The 19832-nt window shown below is 37.7% G+C and overlaps 1 protein-coding gene across 2 annotated transcripts in view; it reads right to left on the reverse strand.

Annotated features, from left to right (window-relative positions):
* LOC149569719 (Major facilitator superfamily protein) overlaps positions 1-19496 on the reverse strand; it is a 61000-nt gene extending 41504 nt beyond the window's left edge. Inside the window, exons 1-2 of one of the 2 annotated variants that reach the window (XM_089822428.1) lie at positions 19118-19496; positions 18701-18996 (exon numbers count right to left, since the gene is read on the reverse strand). In XM_089822428.1, the coding sequence (XP_089678554.1) occupies positions 18701-18845 (145 nt within the window). In that variant the 5' untranslated portion in view covers positions 18846-18996; positions 19118-19496. Of the gene's footprint in view, positions 1-18700; positions 19083-19117 lie in introns of those variants that run through there. The other variant, XM_089822426.1, reaches the window with a different exon arrangement.
* Between the last annotated feature and the right edge of the window lie 336 nt (positions 19497-19832).

Genomic DNA, 19832 nt, shown 5'->3' on the forward strand with positions numbered 1-19832 from the left:
AAGCACAATGGGCTACAGAGATTTCACAGCTTAGGCGCAAGGTCTAGCATGACAAGCATCTGAAACTAAACAAATTCGCACCAAGCCAACTAGTATTGAAATATAATGGGCGTATGAGATCAAACCCGAAAAATTCAAGCTAAAGTGGGTCGGGCCATATAAGATCTGTGAAGTTAGTGATAACAGAGCGATCAAGTCGTGGACGTTGGATGGGAAGGAAGTGACCAACCTAGTAAATGGTTCGAAGTTAAAATTTTACCATCAAAGGAATGAAGCTCAGGGAGATAATGACACCCGGACGAACAATTCGAGTAGTATGTGAAAAAATATATATATATAAATAATAATCATAAGCGAGACGATTGACATCCTCCTTGATATTACATCCTTCAGAAGACACACCATACTACCCCAGTCGAACATATTGTATAGACATACGGCTAAGGCTATTAAATCAATTTTACTAGCTTTACAAAATGATTCAACATAGCAAATAAAATCATTTGCACCATACGGCATTTTAGGACACAGTGCAAGCAAAGGCAACCATCGTATAGTGTATGGTAGCAACCACAGGCATCAAGAAGGGAAAACATCGTACATTGTACAATATCCAGAGGAGATAAAAGCATCTGTATGACCACCATACGGACAAGTTGGATGACGCAAAAAAAAAATGTATGTCAACATAGACATGCACCGTACGGCAAGGTCAAGAGGTATAGACATCCATACGGCCGTACAACCAAGGCCACCACACAAAACATACATATCATACTGCTTCGAAAGGAAAATTAGCCAAAACCGTACGGGCCATAAAATTTTGAAGCACCCATCACCAATATCCTCTATTTGTTTCCCAGCTCATGCAATCAACACTTAATACCCTAATTTCTACAGTAGCCACTATCTAGAATACCATAGGCATATGTTGACCCAGATCCAATAGAGAAGAGAGTTCCCTTAAGTCGTCATCCTTCATTGTCAACATAATATAGGCCAAGGCTGATTTCATCCCACCGAGCAATCATTGTGCCTATTATAGACCCATTCCTCAGTACAATTTCAAAGAGAAAACACCGCTCACCACATAGATGAAAGCCAAGAAGGAATTACAAAAAGACCGTATGACCACCAAGGCAAGATGGACACCGTACATTGTACCGTACGGCCAACGTAAGAAGGTAATTTCCTAAGCACATCATTTGGACAATTAACCCCTTACGAATCATTCGTAAATGCCTAGAACAAATTAAGAATTAGAAAATAAAGCACATGAGTTTTGGGTGTCTTTTGTAGAGTGAAGGATCCCAATGGACTGTTGAATGAGGTGTTTGATCAGATACTAGAATGTGTTTAAAGAGCTTTTGCAATTTGGTGTTGAGGTCGGATAGAGCTTGGCAAAGTGGGAGTGTCGGTTTTAGGAAGCTGAAAGGAGGCATCGTAAGGACTTGGCAGGGGATGAAGGAGCATAGCCGCTCAAAACTGTGATTGAGTTGCTGCTCACATTTTTGTCTAGCAAGCAAGCAGAACACGAGTGTAGCAAATAAAAGTGTGAGGACCACCTACAAAAGAACCGTACGGAACGGAAGAGCCAGTGTACGATAGTCTTGAACACTAACAGTTTTGCTTAACCATTCCTTGGAAATAAGAAGAGTGATTATGGAGTCAGATGGGAAGAAAGCCTAGAAAAAGAAGTTGGAAAAGGATTCGGCTACCAATAAGAGGATGAATAAGAATGTGAAGACATTACCCTCAGGCGTCTGAGTTGTAGGAGGCATGAGCTCGAGCAAAAAGAAGGGCAAACACAAGCACAGACAGCTGCAATAGTGCATCTCACACCTCAGAACATACCCTTCGAAGGTCTGAATGGGTTGGAATGCAAGAAATGGTGGCAAGATACCTCGAATGATCACATCATAAAGAACGGTATAAGGAAGGCGCAGGTGGAATGGGCAATCCAAATGTCGGGCTTTTGCATTCAAGAGTATGAGGGCTTTCTACGAACGATGATAGACACTTATGACAGGTTTTCCAAAACAAGTTCATTTTCCCACCTAGGGTGGGACCTGGTAATTTCTTTTAGGGCAGCAGACTTTACATGGGTATTTGGCATACCTGAACATGCACAAGGAGGAAAGAAGATTGATGGAAAACCTAAGAAATTGAGTCAAGAGGCAAAGGCGTGCCTAACAGAGTTGGTGTGCAGCAAATTATCTCAGATAGAGAAAAAAGCATTAATGGAAACTTCTAAAGGAAGAGGACTGGAAAAATCCAACATTCAGGTTGGAGAGTAGTGTTGCCTAATGGACTTGGTTAAGAGCAAGCTTACGAGATCAAGCCACGTGTCAGATATTTCTATTCCACAGGTAGCAATGATGAACAGAATCATGAATGGGAAGGTGTACGCTTGGGCAACAATACTTACGGAACGCATGTACGAATTCATAACGTTGCAGCAATTCATGACGTTGCAACACAGGACATTTTATATGCCCTATTACGCCATTGGATTGTTCCTTGATGCTATGGCACGAATGATCCCCATTGACAGGCTAGAGATCAAGCCTGGCCCACTCGCTCCAGGTGAGCCCCCCATTATGTAGTGGAAGCATTTAGACACACCGGCCAACACAAGGCCACGGTTGGACATAAGTGACTTAGACAGGAATTAGACGCAAGCTCAAAACATGGTAACACAGATAGCAACAGGCAGGACATGTTATCTAAAGATACCAATGAGATGAATGAAGAGGATGATAGCATACAAATGGAAGATGATGAGGAGGTCGAAGTAATCACCACAACATCACTACTATTTCCACGGCCTATCCTCTTTGCGACATCTCATTTGGCTCCTGTAGGAGTGCACATTCCTGGCTTCAGATAGTTTAGGCAGCCCATAGTCACGACTCTCGTTACAGTAGCAGCTCAGCCAACACCCGCAAGGATCCTGGAGCTTACAGTTGTTCAGGAGGCAATGGTTAAATCACAAATAGAGTCTCATACATCGCCACCTACAGCCATACCGAATGAGGTGTTGGAGACGCATGAGGGGATGATGGAGATACCTGCACAGGAGGAGGCACCTAAGAGCCCAAGGGCACCACAGGTTCGATTGGACATACCTGGTTCAGACATTGTAGCCACCATAGATGCTGCATTATTGGCCAGGCCAGCCAATGAGGATGCTAGTTGACCAAGTATAGCACAAGAATTGAGAGCTTATCTGAGTTGGAGGTTTAACATCAAGCTAGTAGCGTGAGCATCCAATATTCTCTCGCCTATGAAGGAAGTGTCTCAGGAGGAGGAGCCTATAGCTCTGCAGGAAGAGGAGAGTCACCCCATTGGTATAGATGAGCTACCACCTCCACCTCCGGTGGACAGCATTGTCAAGAGGATGTTAGAGGTAGTTGAGATAGCGATGGGCACACAGAAAAAATCCATATCAGGATCATTGACAGATATGGGAGAGGATGTAGAGGCATACTTGGCTGATATGGTGACTTGAGGTCGCCAAGTGGTGATTTCTATGTAGAGACGTGCACTAGAGATAGTTTTTCAAGAGCTAGAGCATGTTCTATCCTTTATACGAATCGGTTGCCCAACAACATTTACAATATGCTTTGAGGCACAGCCTAATACAGAGACTCCGAAGATGCTATAGGAGTGGATTGCAAGAGGTGAGTGGAGAACCTCACCTAAGAGATAGTGCAGCTTTATCAAGACGCCTACTATGCTCTACGAAGGAGCTAGGCGGACCAGGTAGCAGCAAAGAGGGCTTTAGAAGAGACAGCTACCCGATTAGTGGCAATAAAAGCAAGTTTGACTACATAGCAATCAGCGTGGGAGTTGGAACGAGCAGCACTCATTCCCCAGTTGGAGGCAATTAAATAGGAAAGGGAATCAAAGAAGGCAACATTCTTATCTCAACTTGAAGAAGCAAGCAAGCAAACAGTCGGCTACAAAAGGAGTCGGAAGCAAAAGAGGTGCAACTTGGGAATATAGCAAAGATGATGAAGAAAGATTTAGAGATTTAGATGCAAGTTGAGACAGATCTGAAGATAAGGACCCAGGAGATGCACAAGTTACAAGCACACTTGCACCCTCCTACCTAGTCATGTCTTGATGCACTTAGTGGTCTCCATTTTGTCGTCTAGAGATGACTCTTCTTTTTGGGGGGGATGATGTTATCGGCAAAAGTGTAACAGCTGGATTTTCTACAACTAATTTCATCATTAAACTAACCGATTCGTATTTCATATTCACATGACATAGAATTTCAAACTGATTATTAAGTCTACATTGCTCATTCGAACAAATTTATTATTGACTATAAATTTTCATAATTAACTAAAAATTAAATCTAAACTAATTACTGAAATGAAAAATGCAATTAATATGTTACGAATAACTAACTAGATTTTTAAGATAACAACTATTTATTTTTTCCCAAAAGGAAACTTTCAGCTGAAAAGGAAAATACTAATTTAAAAATTAAATAGAACATACTGATTTAGTTGAGAGACTTTCAAAATTGGTTGTCCAAGCTCTGATTTTGGTGAGAGGAGAAGCAATAACATAGGCTTAACCTCCCAACTACAAACCTTTTTACTTATCCCCACAAGTTCTAATTTAATAGAACGGCCCTCCCTACCCTGAGGTCGAGCTTGAGACATTCATTGATACAGCCATCGGAGTATTTAGGTGGGTTGAGGTCCCAACAGCTATTCAGTTGAATAATTGAAGCATCATGACAACAACGCGATCAATTTGTTGCGGCAAGTTTGCCTAATATCGCCCCGGCCAAGGATTTCAAAGGTGGGTTTATAACCCGATCTAGCTTGACAACAAATTTTCAAAGTGGAATTGCATGAGCTAAATGCATTATATTATTTATGTATTTTGATTACTGATATCATTCTTGTATTTTCTTTTATCAGGTTCATCTACACCTTCTCACCATCAACAAGTCATTAGACCGGTGTCTCCTCGGTGCCTAAACCATTATATCATGAACCTATTTTTAAGATTCTAACTTTACAGCCTATGAAATTCCTTAGTATTCAGAATTGAACATTGTTCTTATATTGATTAAACATAATTATCTAAAGTAAAACATTTCAGGAAAAATCTACAGATTATGGCATGTACGGTTTGATAATGGAATATTCTATATTCAAAGAAATTTCAAAGTGATGGCAATCGGTACTACTAGAGAAAGAAGATAAAAGATTATTTAAGCTTTAACACTTTCACAGTTGACTTACATTATTAACACCAAACTGCATAATAAGCGACCATGTATACAGATTCTAAGGTGTTTACAAGTATTTAGAACGTAAGGAAAAACAACAAGATTATTACTGTGTTAAATATTAATTAAGATTTGGATCAAAACAGACTCAAGAAGGATAAAACCTATGATTGAAATATGAAAGAACTTGAAAACACTTCCTTACTTGACCTACGGCTCTACAGTCGGGTTCACTATTTCTTTGCTCAGTTGCCTCCTTCAGATCTTCCGCAAAATCGGTCCACAATTAGATTTTCAAGAACGTGAGTATTCAAGGGTAAAGGATACCGTGACTGAGCAAGGTGATGGACGTATTGCAAATGAATATGAGACGGATATCAAAGGTGCTCGATAGACGACAAGGCCAGCATATCTATATATAATTAAACCTGTCCTTACGGCTTCTTGCCATTACAAGATTTTCCTTTCGACTTCTAAATTTTAAAAGAACGAATATGAGAAGAGGGAAAAAGAAAATGAAAAGGGGAGGAAAGATGAAGGGTCCAATTGATAATATTATTTTATATTATTTTATTGTCTTAATTAAGTTTTAAAAATATGTACATACAAGGTGGCTTTATTGGATTAGAAATTTAATGTAAGGGTGCCATTTTGTGTTTATATATTTATAATCTTAATTAAGAGAGTAAAATAATATTAACTGATATTATATTTGATAAATTTAATTAAGGTAAGAATTTTGTTTATATTTATTATTTATATTATTTTTAGTTTTAGTTTTAGCTCATGCGGATTCCACCAAGGATTTTGTTGTCGAGTCCTAATAAACTTGCCAAGTTGATTTTTAGGTCAAACCTATCATTCCTGATGATTGAATCTTATGACCATCCCATTCCGATGACTGAATCTTAATGCTTCCCCTCTTTCTCCGGTCTTCATCCTACAACCTTTAAGACAACATTCTCGCCAAAACATCAATTCATGATTCATAATTTGTTAGATAAAATCGTTAGGAAATTTCATCATAAATACTAACTGATTCATCATAAATGTAGAACGGCTAATTTTAACTATCTTCATTTCACATGAACACAATAGCTAAATTTAACTGACTTAATTTCATATGATAATTAGATCGATGCAACGGCTAAAGATAACTGCTTCAATTTCACATGAACATGAATAAATAAAACAACGGCTATAACTACCATGATAAAACAACGGCTATTATGAACTAATTTCACTTGAACATGAAAAATTATTTTGGGTTCAATGGCTATATTTAGCTTTAAAAAAATTAGGGCAAAAATTGGGATGTAACAAAAAGTATAACAAAACCGACGAGATTAGTTAGTACCTGAAGGGTTGTGCGACGATTGAGTTGCCCCTTTGGAATATATATGTATATCATCCTATTGGACTATGGATCATCATTATAGTTGTACACATATGCTCTACTTGTATGAATAAAGTACTATATTGTTATGTGTAATATTCTGGTTTCTAAATGCAATAAATATCCATTTACCTTGTACGGTAAACAAAGCTAAGGCATGATCTCTACATTACCACTAAAGATTGGAATGTTAACAATGACAATGAATCTACATATTAACAAATTGGTAGACATATTTCTCCTTTGTTGTTCCCTTATTTATCAATCATTCAATGGATTGATGTGGTTGCTGAGTATATATTTCTACTGCTGATGATGCACTGCTGAATGTTTCAGACTGCTGACGATATAGGCTGTTGGTTGTATCTTGTTGCTGCTTGATTAGGTTGATCTGCTCTTGTATCTTATTCTCCTCTATATCTTCTCTTAATCCATGTCCTTTCATATGTCATGTCCCCCATTTTAAACCTAATTATGATATCCCCACACTTTTCACATCAATTTTGTCAAGTCTCTAGAGAGACAAAATTGCAATAATGATCGCATAAGCATGATATCGCCTTGGTTTTGAATTTACTTGGTTTCTTGACTTGAGTGTTTTCGGAGTTATCCTCCCCTTACTTTATTGTGGTTGCTCATCTTTTGTAATGAATTATCCATGCTTGAGCAAGGCTTGCAAATAATATGTGGATGTAGGTGTTCAGACAGCATCTTGGCATGTAGTTAAGCTATGCTCATATGCCAAGGTCCAAGTGACCCTTACTCTTGGTTTGAGACCAATTGAGTTCATCATGTTTTTTATGGATTTTGACTTGAGTCTTTTCTAGCTTCCTTGCTTGGTAATGCTTATGTTATTCTTCTTCCTTGGTGTAGACTATATTGATGATAAATCTTGTTCATGTCCTTGTGTAGATCAAGTGGACAAGCCTTGGACCATACCATCCTCGTGTAGACCGAGTGGACAAAGTCCCTATTTCCCATCCTTGGTATAAACCAAATAGACTGAAGAGCTCTGTCTGTGTCCCTAGTGTAGACCGAGTGGACAAGCCTCTTGTTTGGTCTCCATCTTGTGATGTTGAGTCATAAGTCTAGGCATGTTGAAGAGTGACTTCTTACAAGGACTCGGCCTAGAAGTGGTCGTAGCGGAACATCGAGGAGTTGCATCAAAAGTGAAAACATTAAAAATGAATTGGGTACAAACACTAATCAACAGTAATCGAAAAGCACTAAATCCTCGAATGTCATGAGTGATTTGTACACGTGTAGATTGTAATTGATCCCCGGATATCAGAGATTGACCCATGCAGGTAGTGGACTCCATTGAATCCCCAAATGTCATGAGTGACCCGAGCAAGTGATAGATGGTAATTTAGCCCCAGATGACAGTATTGACCCCTGTGGGCAGAGATAATCCCTATGGTTGGTACTCTCATGTCTAGGTCCATTTATAGTGTGTAGAAGCACCTTGATGTATAGTAATATGTGGTACAGCGAGTTGCTTGGGACATTGGTCCACATGTTGAGTATATTCTCCATGTATCCTTGTGTTTTTCTTATGTGTATTGCATTGGACCTTTGTGTCATCCTATGAGATTATGCATCTATTTGGCATGAGTGTAGCCTTCTTTGGTGTTTGGTTCCCTTGTGTTTGTGGCCGGATTACTATCTCCATGAGCATAGTGGGGTAGGCCTGGGTTCCACATGGTAAGGTGGTGTTGCACTTTACCATTGTGGGGGTCAATGAACACATGACGGACTTCCTCCATCTATAGGGACTTGAAGCTTATGAGCTTATTTGTACCTTATTCCATTATGAGATGCTTATGTTTGTGTATATTGTTCTTCGTTTAGCTTAGTTCCATTATGTATTCAATTGATGTAATCAATATTTTAATCGAGTGATTATAGCCTTCATATTTTTGTTCCGGTACTCCCCAATGTGGAGCAAGCCCATATTTTAGCCATACGTTGGTGTCGACATGCCTCCCTAGTGCTAGAACCCAAGTTGACTTCATGTTTTAGCTTCAAACTTGACTTTGCCTAGTAGTAAAGCAAGGTATCACATTTGAGAGTTATTTCATCGCATTTGATTATTCTTTCATCGCATTTGATAATTCTTTCATTGCATTTGACACTTTCTACATCGCATATGAAATATCGCATTTAAAATAGGGAGTACTTCCCGAGAGTCAGCTAGAAATGTGATTTTAGAATTTGTATACCCTTTATCCCTAGGATGTCTTCCATGTCTCTGCAATCTGAATTCAAGTCCAGTGCAATACTTAAAATGTAATATTTATGTGATTTTAGAATTTGTATACCCTTTATCCCCAGGATGTCTTCCATGTCTCTGCAGTCCGATTTCAAGTCCAGTGCAATACTTAAAATTTAATATTTATGTATAAGTGACATAATCTTCCTTTCCTATAAGCTACATTTTATGTAATACTTTTAGGATGTTTGAGAATGGTTTCAGCTTCATAGGAGTTGAAATAAAGATTCTAGATTATAAGACTTTTTATGAAATTTCAGACTAGGTCAAATTTCAGGAAGCAGCATGTTTCCTTCTGCATGATTATCTTATGGTGATTTGATTGTAATTTGGAGTCTTCTGCTTGTTACGGTCATGTGATTATCGAGATGTATTCTATTGCATATCTTTATCTTGCATATGTTAATGGTTACGTGATGCACATTGCTAAATGATGTTTCTTCCATGTTTCAATCGGAAATTTATTACATTCAAATTTAACCCTTTGTTCCAAAGGTCCCTTGGTGGAACATTATAAAGCACACCCCCCAAAAAAGAAAAATCTTATGGGGAAGTTGTACCTCTAAAATTAGGAGGAGAGTAATAAGCAATCGATCCAACTATTGGTTGCAATTGGTCTTCACATTTGCGCTAAAGTGAGGCATTTTAATCATTATTTCCAAAAGGCCAATCTGCTAACACACACAACCTAGATTTGAACAACTGTCCCAAGCCAAATTGGGATCCGATTTGCCTTTGGACAGCCATTTCACACATCATCGAATACCCCTAAGCATTGCCATTCATAACTTAAAACCCCATTTGATTCATTCATTATTTCGGGTCCTCTTCTCACCATTGAAATTAGGAACTTCAATCAAAATTTAGATTAAATACAAATCTTCCCTCTTGGTCAAAACTCTCTGAGTATTGTTGAAAGTTGAAATTTTGTCAATGTATAGTCAAAGCAACACTTGGTCCTTTTTCCTCATCATCGTGAATTTTATCAGAGTTTCAACAAGGCTTTGAATTTGTTCAAGTGCAAAGAATTTTCTTTCCTAGAGCCACTACAAAATTTCACCAAACATTGGGCATCAACTAACAATTTCATTTACTTCATGATTCACCATTGCCCCTGGTCTTCGACATAAACCCCTGCTTTTCTCAACCCACACATTCCTTCATTTCAGGACCTCAAGAATCACTGAACAAATCCAAACTAAACTAACGGAGCAACTCCACTGCTAAGAAAAAGAGGGGGTCCTCATTTGCAATGGGCAATGGTGTGAAAAGGTTGCAACAGGTCTCTATTACCAAATCTGCTATTTCCCTCTTCTAAATTAATTTGGTGAAGTTTCAGCGCACTTTGATGGGCATTTCAGTCGATAATAGTAATGTTGGTGCAACAAGAGATTAGTGATTAGCTTGACAGTTTCTGGATTTGACCATGTAAACAATGTTTTCATCAACATTTTGGATCACACTCCATGATCCATCATCAAGGTGAGTTGGTTAAAGAAAACAACCATTAAGTGTGATCTGAAATATTGATAAATAGATTATGTATACAGTAGCATCCAGAAACTATCAGATTAATCTATCATGGACTGTGGAAATTTCATGTATTTGATAGCTAGGTGAGTTTTCTGGAGTGTGTGTTTGATGCCAAGACCTATAGCAGTGTATTTTGAGTTCTTTCCAGACCTGTACCAGAAAACACATTCATCGTCACTAAGTATACTGTCACTGTATCAAGCTGGGTTGATAATCTCATGTTTTGGGGTACTAATTGAGATGTTACAGCAGTCTTGTTTACATTAGTCCTTTATATCATCAGACATCTGATGTTACTCTGGGATATGCACTAATTTTGTAAGGCTTCAGATAGTTATAATGCCAAACAGATTTCATTTTCCATGCATCTATATTCTGAAACTAGAAGGTTGTACCACCAATGAATTGCTTGTCTATAATTTATACTTACCCCACTGAATAGGTTGTCTATTGTAATAGACTCACCACAGAATAAGTAGAAGCAGCTTGCTTTTGCATTTCAATATTGTAAAAGCTTTTCCACTGAGTGGTGCCCTTTTGCTCACCGCTACATAAGTAAAAGATACTATTTTAATCTCCAGTGATGCATATGTGCCTTGTTGTATTGTAAAACACACACTCCCCATTGCAAATGGGGACCCCCCTTTTTTGCTTGGCAGTAGGAGTAGGTCCCTTTTTGCTTTAGTTAGTGGCAGTTTTGAAAGTCTCCAAGTCAGAGGGATCAGTTTGAGCAACTTTGAGAGCAAGTCATGTCTTTTTTGAAGATCATGTTTGAATCTACAAATATAGATTCTGTTATTATCAGATTTAAATGACAGTTTGAAAGTTTGATGTTTTATTTTTAACAACTGTTTGATAACTAGACTTTGCAGAATTCGTTTCAAGATTACATGTTGTATGTAATATGTATCAAGGTGAATGGAGAGGATATGACAAGAGTTTGAGGAAAGATGCCAAAGTCATATGAGAATCAGTTGTGTGATAGCTTCAAATGTGTAACAAAACATAACCATATAAGAAAGGAGTTTAAATTCGTACTTGAGAGTCAAACCAGTTAAGAAGAGTGGAGTTGTGCGTAAGAAGTTAAACACTTAGCCAAGGGTCAACAAGTATTGAACTTTAGAAGTCTAAGGCCTGATTAGATAATAGCAAGCCCGGTTTGGAGTCTAAGTTTCCATCACCAAGAGAGAGTCAAAGTCCAGTAGGCAGAATAAGTAGTTGAAACCAAAAGAATATGGTGGCAAAACAGACTTTGTGAGTATTGAAACCAAGATGAGAATGATGGAGACAACTATCAAATGCGGAGTTTATGGAAGTTCAAGACAAGCTGCAACAATGGGATAGAGTTTGAACACGAAAAGCATTGAATTTTGAAACCTTGTGAAAAGAAAATGGGAAAAGAAGTATGAAAAGGGGGAAAGGAGTCATCAGATGACATAAAGAAAGTGCAGGACTTTGAAGAAGCAAGACTTGGGAAGACTTGGACTGGGCTGTCCAAGGTCAGGTCCGATTCCGACCTGCCCTTGGACAAGCTTCTCCGAGGACCCTCAAAATTCCACCCCTTGGCATTGAGAAAATTTCAATTCTATGTGGTATTTTGCATGAAAATATAAGGTTTTAAGGTGAAAATAAGGACCCCCTCACCAAATCAAGTCTGATTTTAGCAAATTCAGGCTCAGCTTCTTCATGAAAACATCATGACCAGACCTGTAATCATGAAGAAAAGATATGATTAAGTGCAAGATATCAGGATTAATTAAGATTAAGGCCATGACAAGGGAAAGATAAAGGGAGACTTGAAGATTGCTTTGAGGCTATGGTGGCAAAGAGTTCCAAGGAAAGATGTCAAGGAGCTAGTACTTGGAGAGGTCGGGTTCCGACCTCACCAAGTCCAAGCTTGCACTTGGTATCCCCCAGTTTATAAGCATGTTGAAGTGGCACCTGTTGATGTGTGTTTTATGACCCACCAAACAATAGAACAAAATTCCGAAATATCTTATCCTCTCTTGAATAAAGTCTCGTGTATGCTAAGATTGCTAGAAGATCATACAATGACTTAAAGGTTCCTCTAATGCCATGTCTTGAATGTGGAAAAGATCGGTGGTTGATGTGATTTGCTGATGATCACAAGGGGCTTTACGTGTTTATTCAGATTCATTTCAAGCCATACAGGATGCGGAAGTTATCTTAAGGTTTTCCAATGAAGTAATTTTTGGAGTTTTCACAAAATATACAGGAATTAAATAGGATAGGGTTCAGGAATTATATTCTAATCCTAATGGTAGTGATGACAATAAATGGTACTCTGGTGGACAAATTCCCCAATTTACCGAGCTCCGCTTCCCCAAGTTATACTACAACTATGCGTGAATTGGTGCAATCTTCAAGGGTTATATAAAAGATTTTCATACCACTACATACACCATCATAAAGAACAATGTATATGAAAGATAGAAGTGAAATATATGCATGAAAGGGGTTCAAGCTAACTTTGCACAACGATTTAGAATCACTAAACGTCAAAAGTATGAACTAAAGGAATTCATGAATACACCATCATATTCTCCATTGCAATCACAACACTTTAACTAAGCTAAAATTTATCTAATTGAGGGAATTTGAGAGAACAAGCAAGCACTAAGATACATCAAGTATTCACCAAGCTTCAATGAAAACTTTATTATCTTAGTAGCTCATAGCAACAATCTCAGAAAAATCCTCCCTTTACAAATGAGGAGTAAGGCCTTTATATAGGTCCTCGATTACTATAGATGGCCCGGATGATCACAATAATCAATGGCCCAAATCATGCCACATCATCCCTAATTAGGGTTAGGGAAATGAAAAGGAATCTATATTAATATAATAATAAATCCACTACCATAGTGGGTAATAGATTCCCACTATGCACGCTTGCACAGAAAGAGAGTAGAGTGCAATAAATATCCACTATGCATGTCCATTACTCGATAAATGCTCAGTCTTCCTTGAATAAAGTATTCTTGATTCCATTCTCTGAATGTATAGAAGTTTGACTTGGAGACCTTAATTCTTCATCAAAGATAAATGGATGCCATGAAATGATGATGGAGCCCATGTAAGCTTGATTCTTTTCCAACTACGTCATTTATAACTAAGATCCAACTTTGACTGACTTTTTTGAAAATATCTCCTCGAACATTCTCGTCTTCCATGTACTTGCTTGGAAATTTATCTCCCTAAAATGGATTGGAATCCCTTGCTGATGATTATGCTACTTGAGAATTTCTTCATATTGAACTTCCATCCCCATGTTCTTGTATTTTTTAATTTAAACTTTGATTATTGAACTTTGAATGTCTGGGACCAGATGACTAAGTATTTGGATGTCTTTGATGCTGGAACTAGAATTTGGGACTTGAGCATCTTTCTTGAATTTTTAGAACTGGAGCTTTCTCCTCCTGCAAAATAGAAATAAGCAATATAAGAATCATGCAAAAAAATTCAAAATGAAACATATAGACCAATTACATGTTCTCTGTCTCTCTAGAAAGATATTTAGCCAGATTTTATATACTCCTTGCAATTTACTCCATGAATGAGAAATTTTCCAAAACTTAGCCCTTTTCATTTTTCCATGGAGGAAAAAATTCCAACACTAAACCATTTTTCTTCCATTTCTGACACTTAGCCATTTTTTCTTCCATGAAAGAGGAATTTCCAACACCTAACCATTTTTTTTCATGAAGGAGATATTTCCAACACTCAACCATTTTTTCTTCCATGAAGGAGGAATTTCCGACACTTGGACATTAACTATTTTTTTTTCATGAAGGAGATATTTCCAACACTTTGGCAATTTTTCCTTCCATGAAGGAGGAATTTCCAACACTTAGCCATTTTTCCTTCCATGAAGGAGGAATTTTCAACACTTAGTCATTTTTCCTTCCATGAAGGAAAAATTTCCAGAATTGACCCATTTTACCAATTCTCATTCGAAAGAGGGGACCTTAGAAGACCGAGCCCAAGACTATCAAGAACTAAATCCAAAAGGACAAGCCCAAGAGACAAAAAGTGGGTCCCCATTTACAATGGGGCGATGGTGAGAAAACCCCACAACAGCACCCATTCATACTCAACCAAGCAAAGGACTCCAGTTGCACGTGTCCAAGAGCATCCAATCAAATCATGCCAAGTGTGCATGGGGAGTCCACTTAATGTCTCTAGCTAGCCTATTTTCTGATTGGTTAATCAAAGCATTGCAATTTTTCATTAAACCACAAGGTGATGCTTCATTGTAATTGGATAAGCATTAATGCTTGTAGCTAGTAGTTATATTACGGTTGTGTTGGCTTAATATTGGTCCTTGATCTTGGCCCTTCATTGTACTTGAAGGGCTATAAAAGACGAGGTCTTATCATTTGTAAAAGGGGGGAAACTGTTGCTATAATGCTGCCATAATAATTGCAGACTCTTTGTTGGTTTTCATGGTCGATTACTTGTGTTATTTTGGACTATTTCATGATTTCTAAACTTCCTCACTTAGACCAGAATTTTATTTATGTCGAGTAGAAGCAAAAGTAGATGAAATGAGCATATTGTTGTTGGTGAATCATGGTGAAACTAGTGACCATGCCTTTTGATTATTGTTGATTGCAAGTGTCAGTGTAAGCTGAGTCATATTGCAAGCATTTAACTTTAATCGGAAATGTTCATTTTGATTGCCCCATCATTGGGTATTAAAGTGAATGTAGAAATCTGAAAATGATTCCCACATCCTTAGAAGCAAGCACCCTCAATGTAGTTGATTTTGCAAAGCAAGGACTGGTTAGAGTTCACCTCATCAACAATGATCTCTTGCATTGTTGGAGTTAAATTAGATGTCAGTCTCAACCCTTTATCTATTTGTGATTTGTTTTATTAGAAGTAATTGAAGAGACATCATTTACATATCATTCGCATTTGCAAAGTTGATGTCCATTGAGTCAATAGAGTAATTCCCTTTTTGATGCCTAACATATCACATTATAGAACTGAATAAAGTACACAATTAGAAGGAACCTTGGTGTTGTCTTAGTTGATTCACATTGTCCCATGTTTAGCATCTAAACTTCCTTCTTCGAGATAGGATTCAATATTGGGTGTTTTATCCTAGAATACTAAGAGTTCCATCCTACATGTTGAAGTGGTCATAAAACTTGCACCAACACGCCCCATTGAATAAGTGGTTTTGGCTGGCTTGCCGCTTGGTGTTTTCCTTTCTGCACTGCATTTCAATTAATGATATTCCAAAACATGGCATGCTCTCACAATGCCCATTCTGTAATATGGGTGATCAGAAAGTAGGAAGGATTCTGCATTTCTTACTTTCTGTTGGAAGTTATTTTCAAAAAGAAAAATAGAGGTGTCTGTTACAAAGCCAATACTTGTAATCGACTGATGAATTTTCTAATTGGTTTACATATGTGTTTCTTTGCAAACTAAAGCAATTCCTTAGTCATTTTTGTTTGTAAAAGTTTGTTACAAGAAGATCCAAGGACTTAGTACTCATAAATTCTAATTCATCAATAAGCTGAATGTCAACTGGTTAAAATTGCTCATCAAAGTGATTACCGGATACAAAGTTAAAAATACCACGGAAACAATGACAATTATTTAGTTAGATGGTATATGATTTCCAAGGTCAACTCAACTAATTAAGACTTGGACTGAATTTCTACAGTATCTAAATTACATGTTCTGGTCTGTCGTATGAAACAGCAGCTTAGTGTTTGACAAACTTATATAAACGTTTGTGCTCCATGATAGAATGAGTACACTGGTTTCATGTCATCATTATTCAACCTGATAAGTAATGTCATAAACTGGTTGTGGCCCAGAGTTTGGCACCTGTAGATACACAATCCTATGCCACTGCACTACTCTAGGTAGGCCCACAGTGGCAACCTAGCACCAAAGGCTCCACCATATCCAGGAGACCAATTTTAGTTTAACTCTACATAACCAAAACTACTTGGATAATACTCATGCAGCAATCACATGCTCTTGGGTGCTCTATCAACAATATGGTAGGCTCACTCTTTGTAATGAGAACCACGAAGCGACTTGAAAAAAATAATCAATCAGGAAATGCTTCCAATTAGTAATATTTTGAAGCCACTTTTGGCAAACTTTTAAAGCTAATTTAACGGAGATTTTGTCATAAAGCTTTGGTGCTACCTAAAATTGGCCATGGTTATGAGATGGCAAATTTAATTAACTAGCTGAACATAACTATGCACTGTATGAAATTGAATAGACTTGCTTTTGTATGTATGGAACAAATTTGCACGGTTACATTTAGTTCATTGTGAGTAGAATGTGATGATGGTCATGTTCACGAAATTATCTGCATTCCATCGCCTAGAAATGTGCACCAAAATGCTTTTCAATTAACATGGCAATAGCCACAATCATGGTGATGATACATGTTCAAGCCCTGTAACGATATTTTTAAGGCCAGCAACATACAAGATATTGGTACATTAATCATTGGGTAAGACAGCATGGACTAAAAACCAAAAATTAACACATCTAAAACCTTGATATGATAGTAATTCAATCATCAATGTATACCCATCTTTAATCTTCATCCTTCAAACTGTGGACCAGCAGTCAGTGAACATGTTCATTTAGCCTGGCTATGATTTCCACATTATATTACATTCACTCTTTGCAATAAGAACCATGAAGCTGATTCAACAAAAAAAAAACAATCAGGGTGTGCTTTCGAATAGCAATATTTTCAAGTCACTTTTGGCAACTGGTAAAAGCTAATTCAATGCAGATTCTTGTAACAAATCTCCAGTGCTATCTAAGATTGCCAATAGTTGAGAGATCTAAAATCCAAAGAACTAGCTGGACATAAACGTACACTGTATGAAATCGTTTAGGTTTGCTTTTGTATGTATGAATTAAATTTGCACAATACCATGCAGATCATCTGTAAGTAACAGGTGATGATGGCCATGTTCATAACATTATCTAAATTCAATCACCTAGAAATGTGCACCATAATACTTTTCAATTGACATGGCAATAGCCATGATCATGGTGATGATCCCAGTTTAAGCCCAGAAACTAGATTTCTAAGGCCGGTAACATACATATAATTGGTATGTCAATCATTAAATAAGACAGCATGGACTTAAAAACCAAAACAAGCTGCTCAATACTGCATCTAAAACCTTGATGTGATTATAACTCAATCATCAATGTATATCAATCTTCAATCTCGATCCTTAAAACTGTGGACCATCAGTCAATCAACATGTTCATTTAGCCTGGGTGTGATCTCCACATTAGCCTAAAGTTATGCATTCACAAGAGTTCGCTGTGGGCTCTGGCGTAATTGGTAAGAGATGCATTTGTTAGTGAGTGAATAAATTTCAATTTCTAATAGTGTCATAACATATCCCATAAGGATAGAGGAAATATCATTAAATCTTTTAACTTCGTATGAGTGAATTGAATGGAATGAGCTCAAGTACTAAAATGATTGGGCCTTTCTTAATAAACGCCTATGCTCCAATCTCCAATAGACACTCTACATGTTAGTATGTATAAATGTTGTTGAGTTTTTACACTTAGTAAAATTATCACATCCGACTCTGAGAGGCAAGGCCAGGTGCGATTCCCAGGGGAATTTGACATAAGAGATACCCCACCGAAGAACTTCATGTAAAGAGAATTTACATAATCAATCAGAAATATGACTACATGAGGTTGCAGGATATCACATGTAGGTTATATTCTGGATAGTCAAGCGACAGTATAAGTGCGTTTTATAACCTGCAGGCAGTGCAGTCAGTATGCGATACATTTAAGGGTTTTATAAAAATAGATTTAATCTCATAGTTATCAATCATTCTTGAAACAAAATCAAAAAATTTGTCCAGAGGGTTGTCTTGTAGAAATACAGGGGTTTGGTCCGAGTAGAGTGACAGCGATACCAAGCTAATCCACACCTCGCTATTAAACAACAATAATGTAACCCACGGCAGCCACAATAAAAGGTTAATAGGAGTCGTTTAGTTCGCTGTCAAGCCAGATGCCAATTTGGTCTAGAAACCCATGAGGAAATTTATTTCCTTTATTTTATGACTTTGCATCCCGGATTTTATTGTGTATGAATTTCAAACCCAAAGAAAACGAAAACATCTTTTAAAAAGGATCTTCGTGTTCTTTTTAAAAGTCAGCTGAAAATAATCCAACGTAAATTTACCATTTCTATAAAGCCTCGAATTCCCTTTCAACGAACTTCCAGGAGCACGAACATCGACATCAATCGGAACTGAGCTATCATATTCTTCTAAGTTCTGAAACTTATTACTCCCGCTGTTCATGGGCATTTGAATATGGACGGCCATGGCCGATTCCCACCTCCGGGATAGATTTCTCTTAATTGAGCAACCCTTATTACCATTAATTACTTTAAATAACTTTAAATAACTTCCAATTTCCTGATATCTACGGACACCCAAAACTGAATTCCTTGTCTCTGGGCATCTTCCTGCCTCACTGCAAAACCCACACAAGAGAGGAAAATAAGGTCGACATTTAGGATCTGGGTAGCAGTGCCACGGAGTCATAGTGCAACATACGTAAGCAAATTGTAACCAATCCAAACATTCTAGCATACCCATGGTGTTTAAATGGGATACATGCATGTCGAGTACGTGTTCATCATTGCAGCCAGTAATTCAGCATTCCCTCTATCACAAAACGATTGGTCATGGTTTTCTCGTTAAGTGCCGAAACCCCCAGACAAAATTGAAGCTTTCTGCAGAAAACTTTGCCATTTGCGTAGGGAATGGTCCCGAGTTCAACTCCCCGTAATAAAAAGAAAGTTTCACCGTACGTAGGCCCTTTCGCTCTTTTAACAACTACTCTAATTGCCACGCCGGACTATGTTCTAGGAATTTGGCTGTTTCCTTTGTGCCTACGTAGGTCGCCTTCATACTCCATTCATGCTACTTGCGAAAAAAACAGGGGATTAGATACCACTTACAATGAGTATTGGGGAATCGTGGAAATTGAGAAGACGACCTAAACTAGCAATCGCACTTTAGTGTGCAATGGGTACGCCGCATAGTTATGGAAAGTATTTGTCCCTTTGTGTGTCTCTTTCTCTCATCCTCTACATATCTCTTTATATATCAATTTATCTCACCATCTATGTATCTTTCAAACCCTTCCTCTCTATCCCCTTCTATATCTTCCTAAATATCTGTATATTTTAATGTTCCGATCTATCTCTATCTCTCTATCTATTTGTCTCTCATTCTTCTTTCTCTATATTCATCTCTATCTCAATCTTCCCCTCCTCTATCCTCCCTAAACCCCACCCACCCAAC

Source organism: Cupressus sempervirens, chromosome 3 (genome assembly GCF_028749045.1).
Source record: "Cupressus sempervirens isolate cs-2001-9-10 chromosome 3, ASM2874904v1, whole genome shotgun sequence".
In the NCBI taxonomy this organism is placed as follows: Eukaryota; Viridiplantae; Streptophyta; class Pinopsida; order Cupressales; family Cupressaceae; genus Cupressus; species Cupressus sempervirens.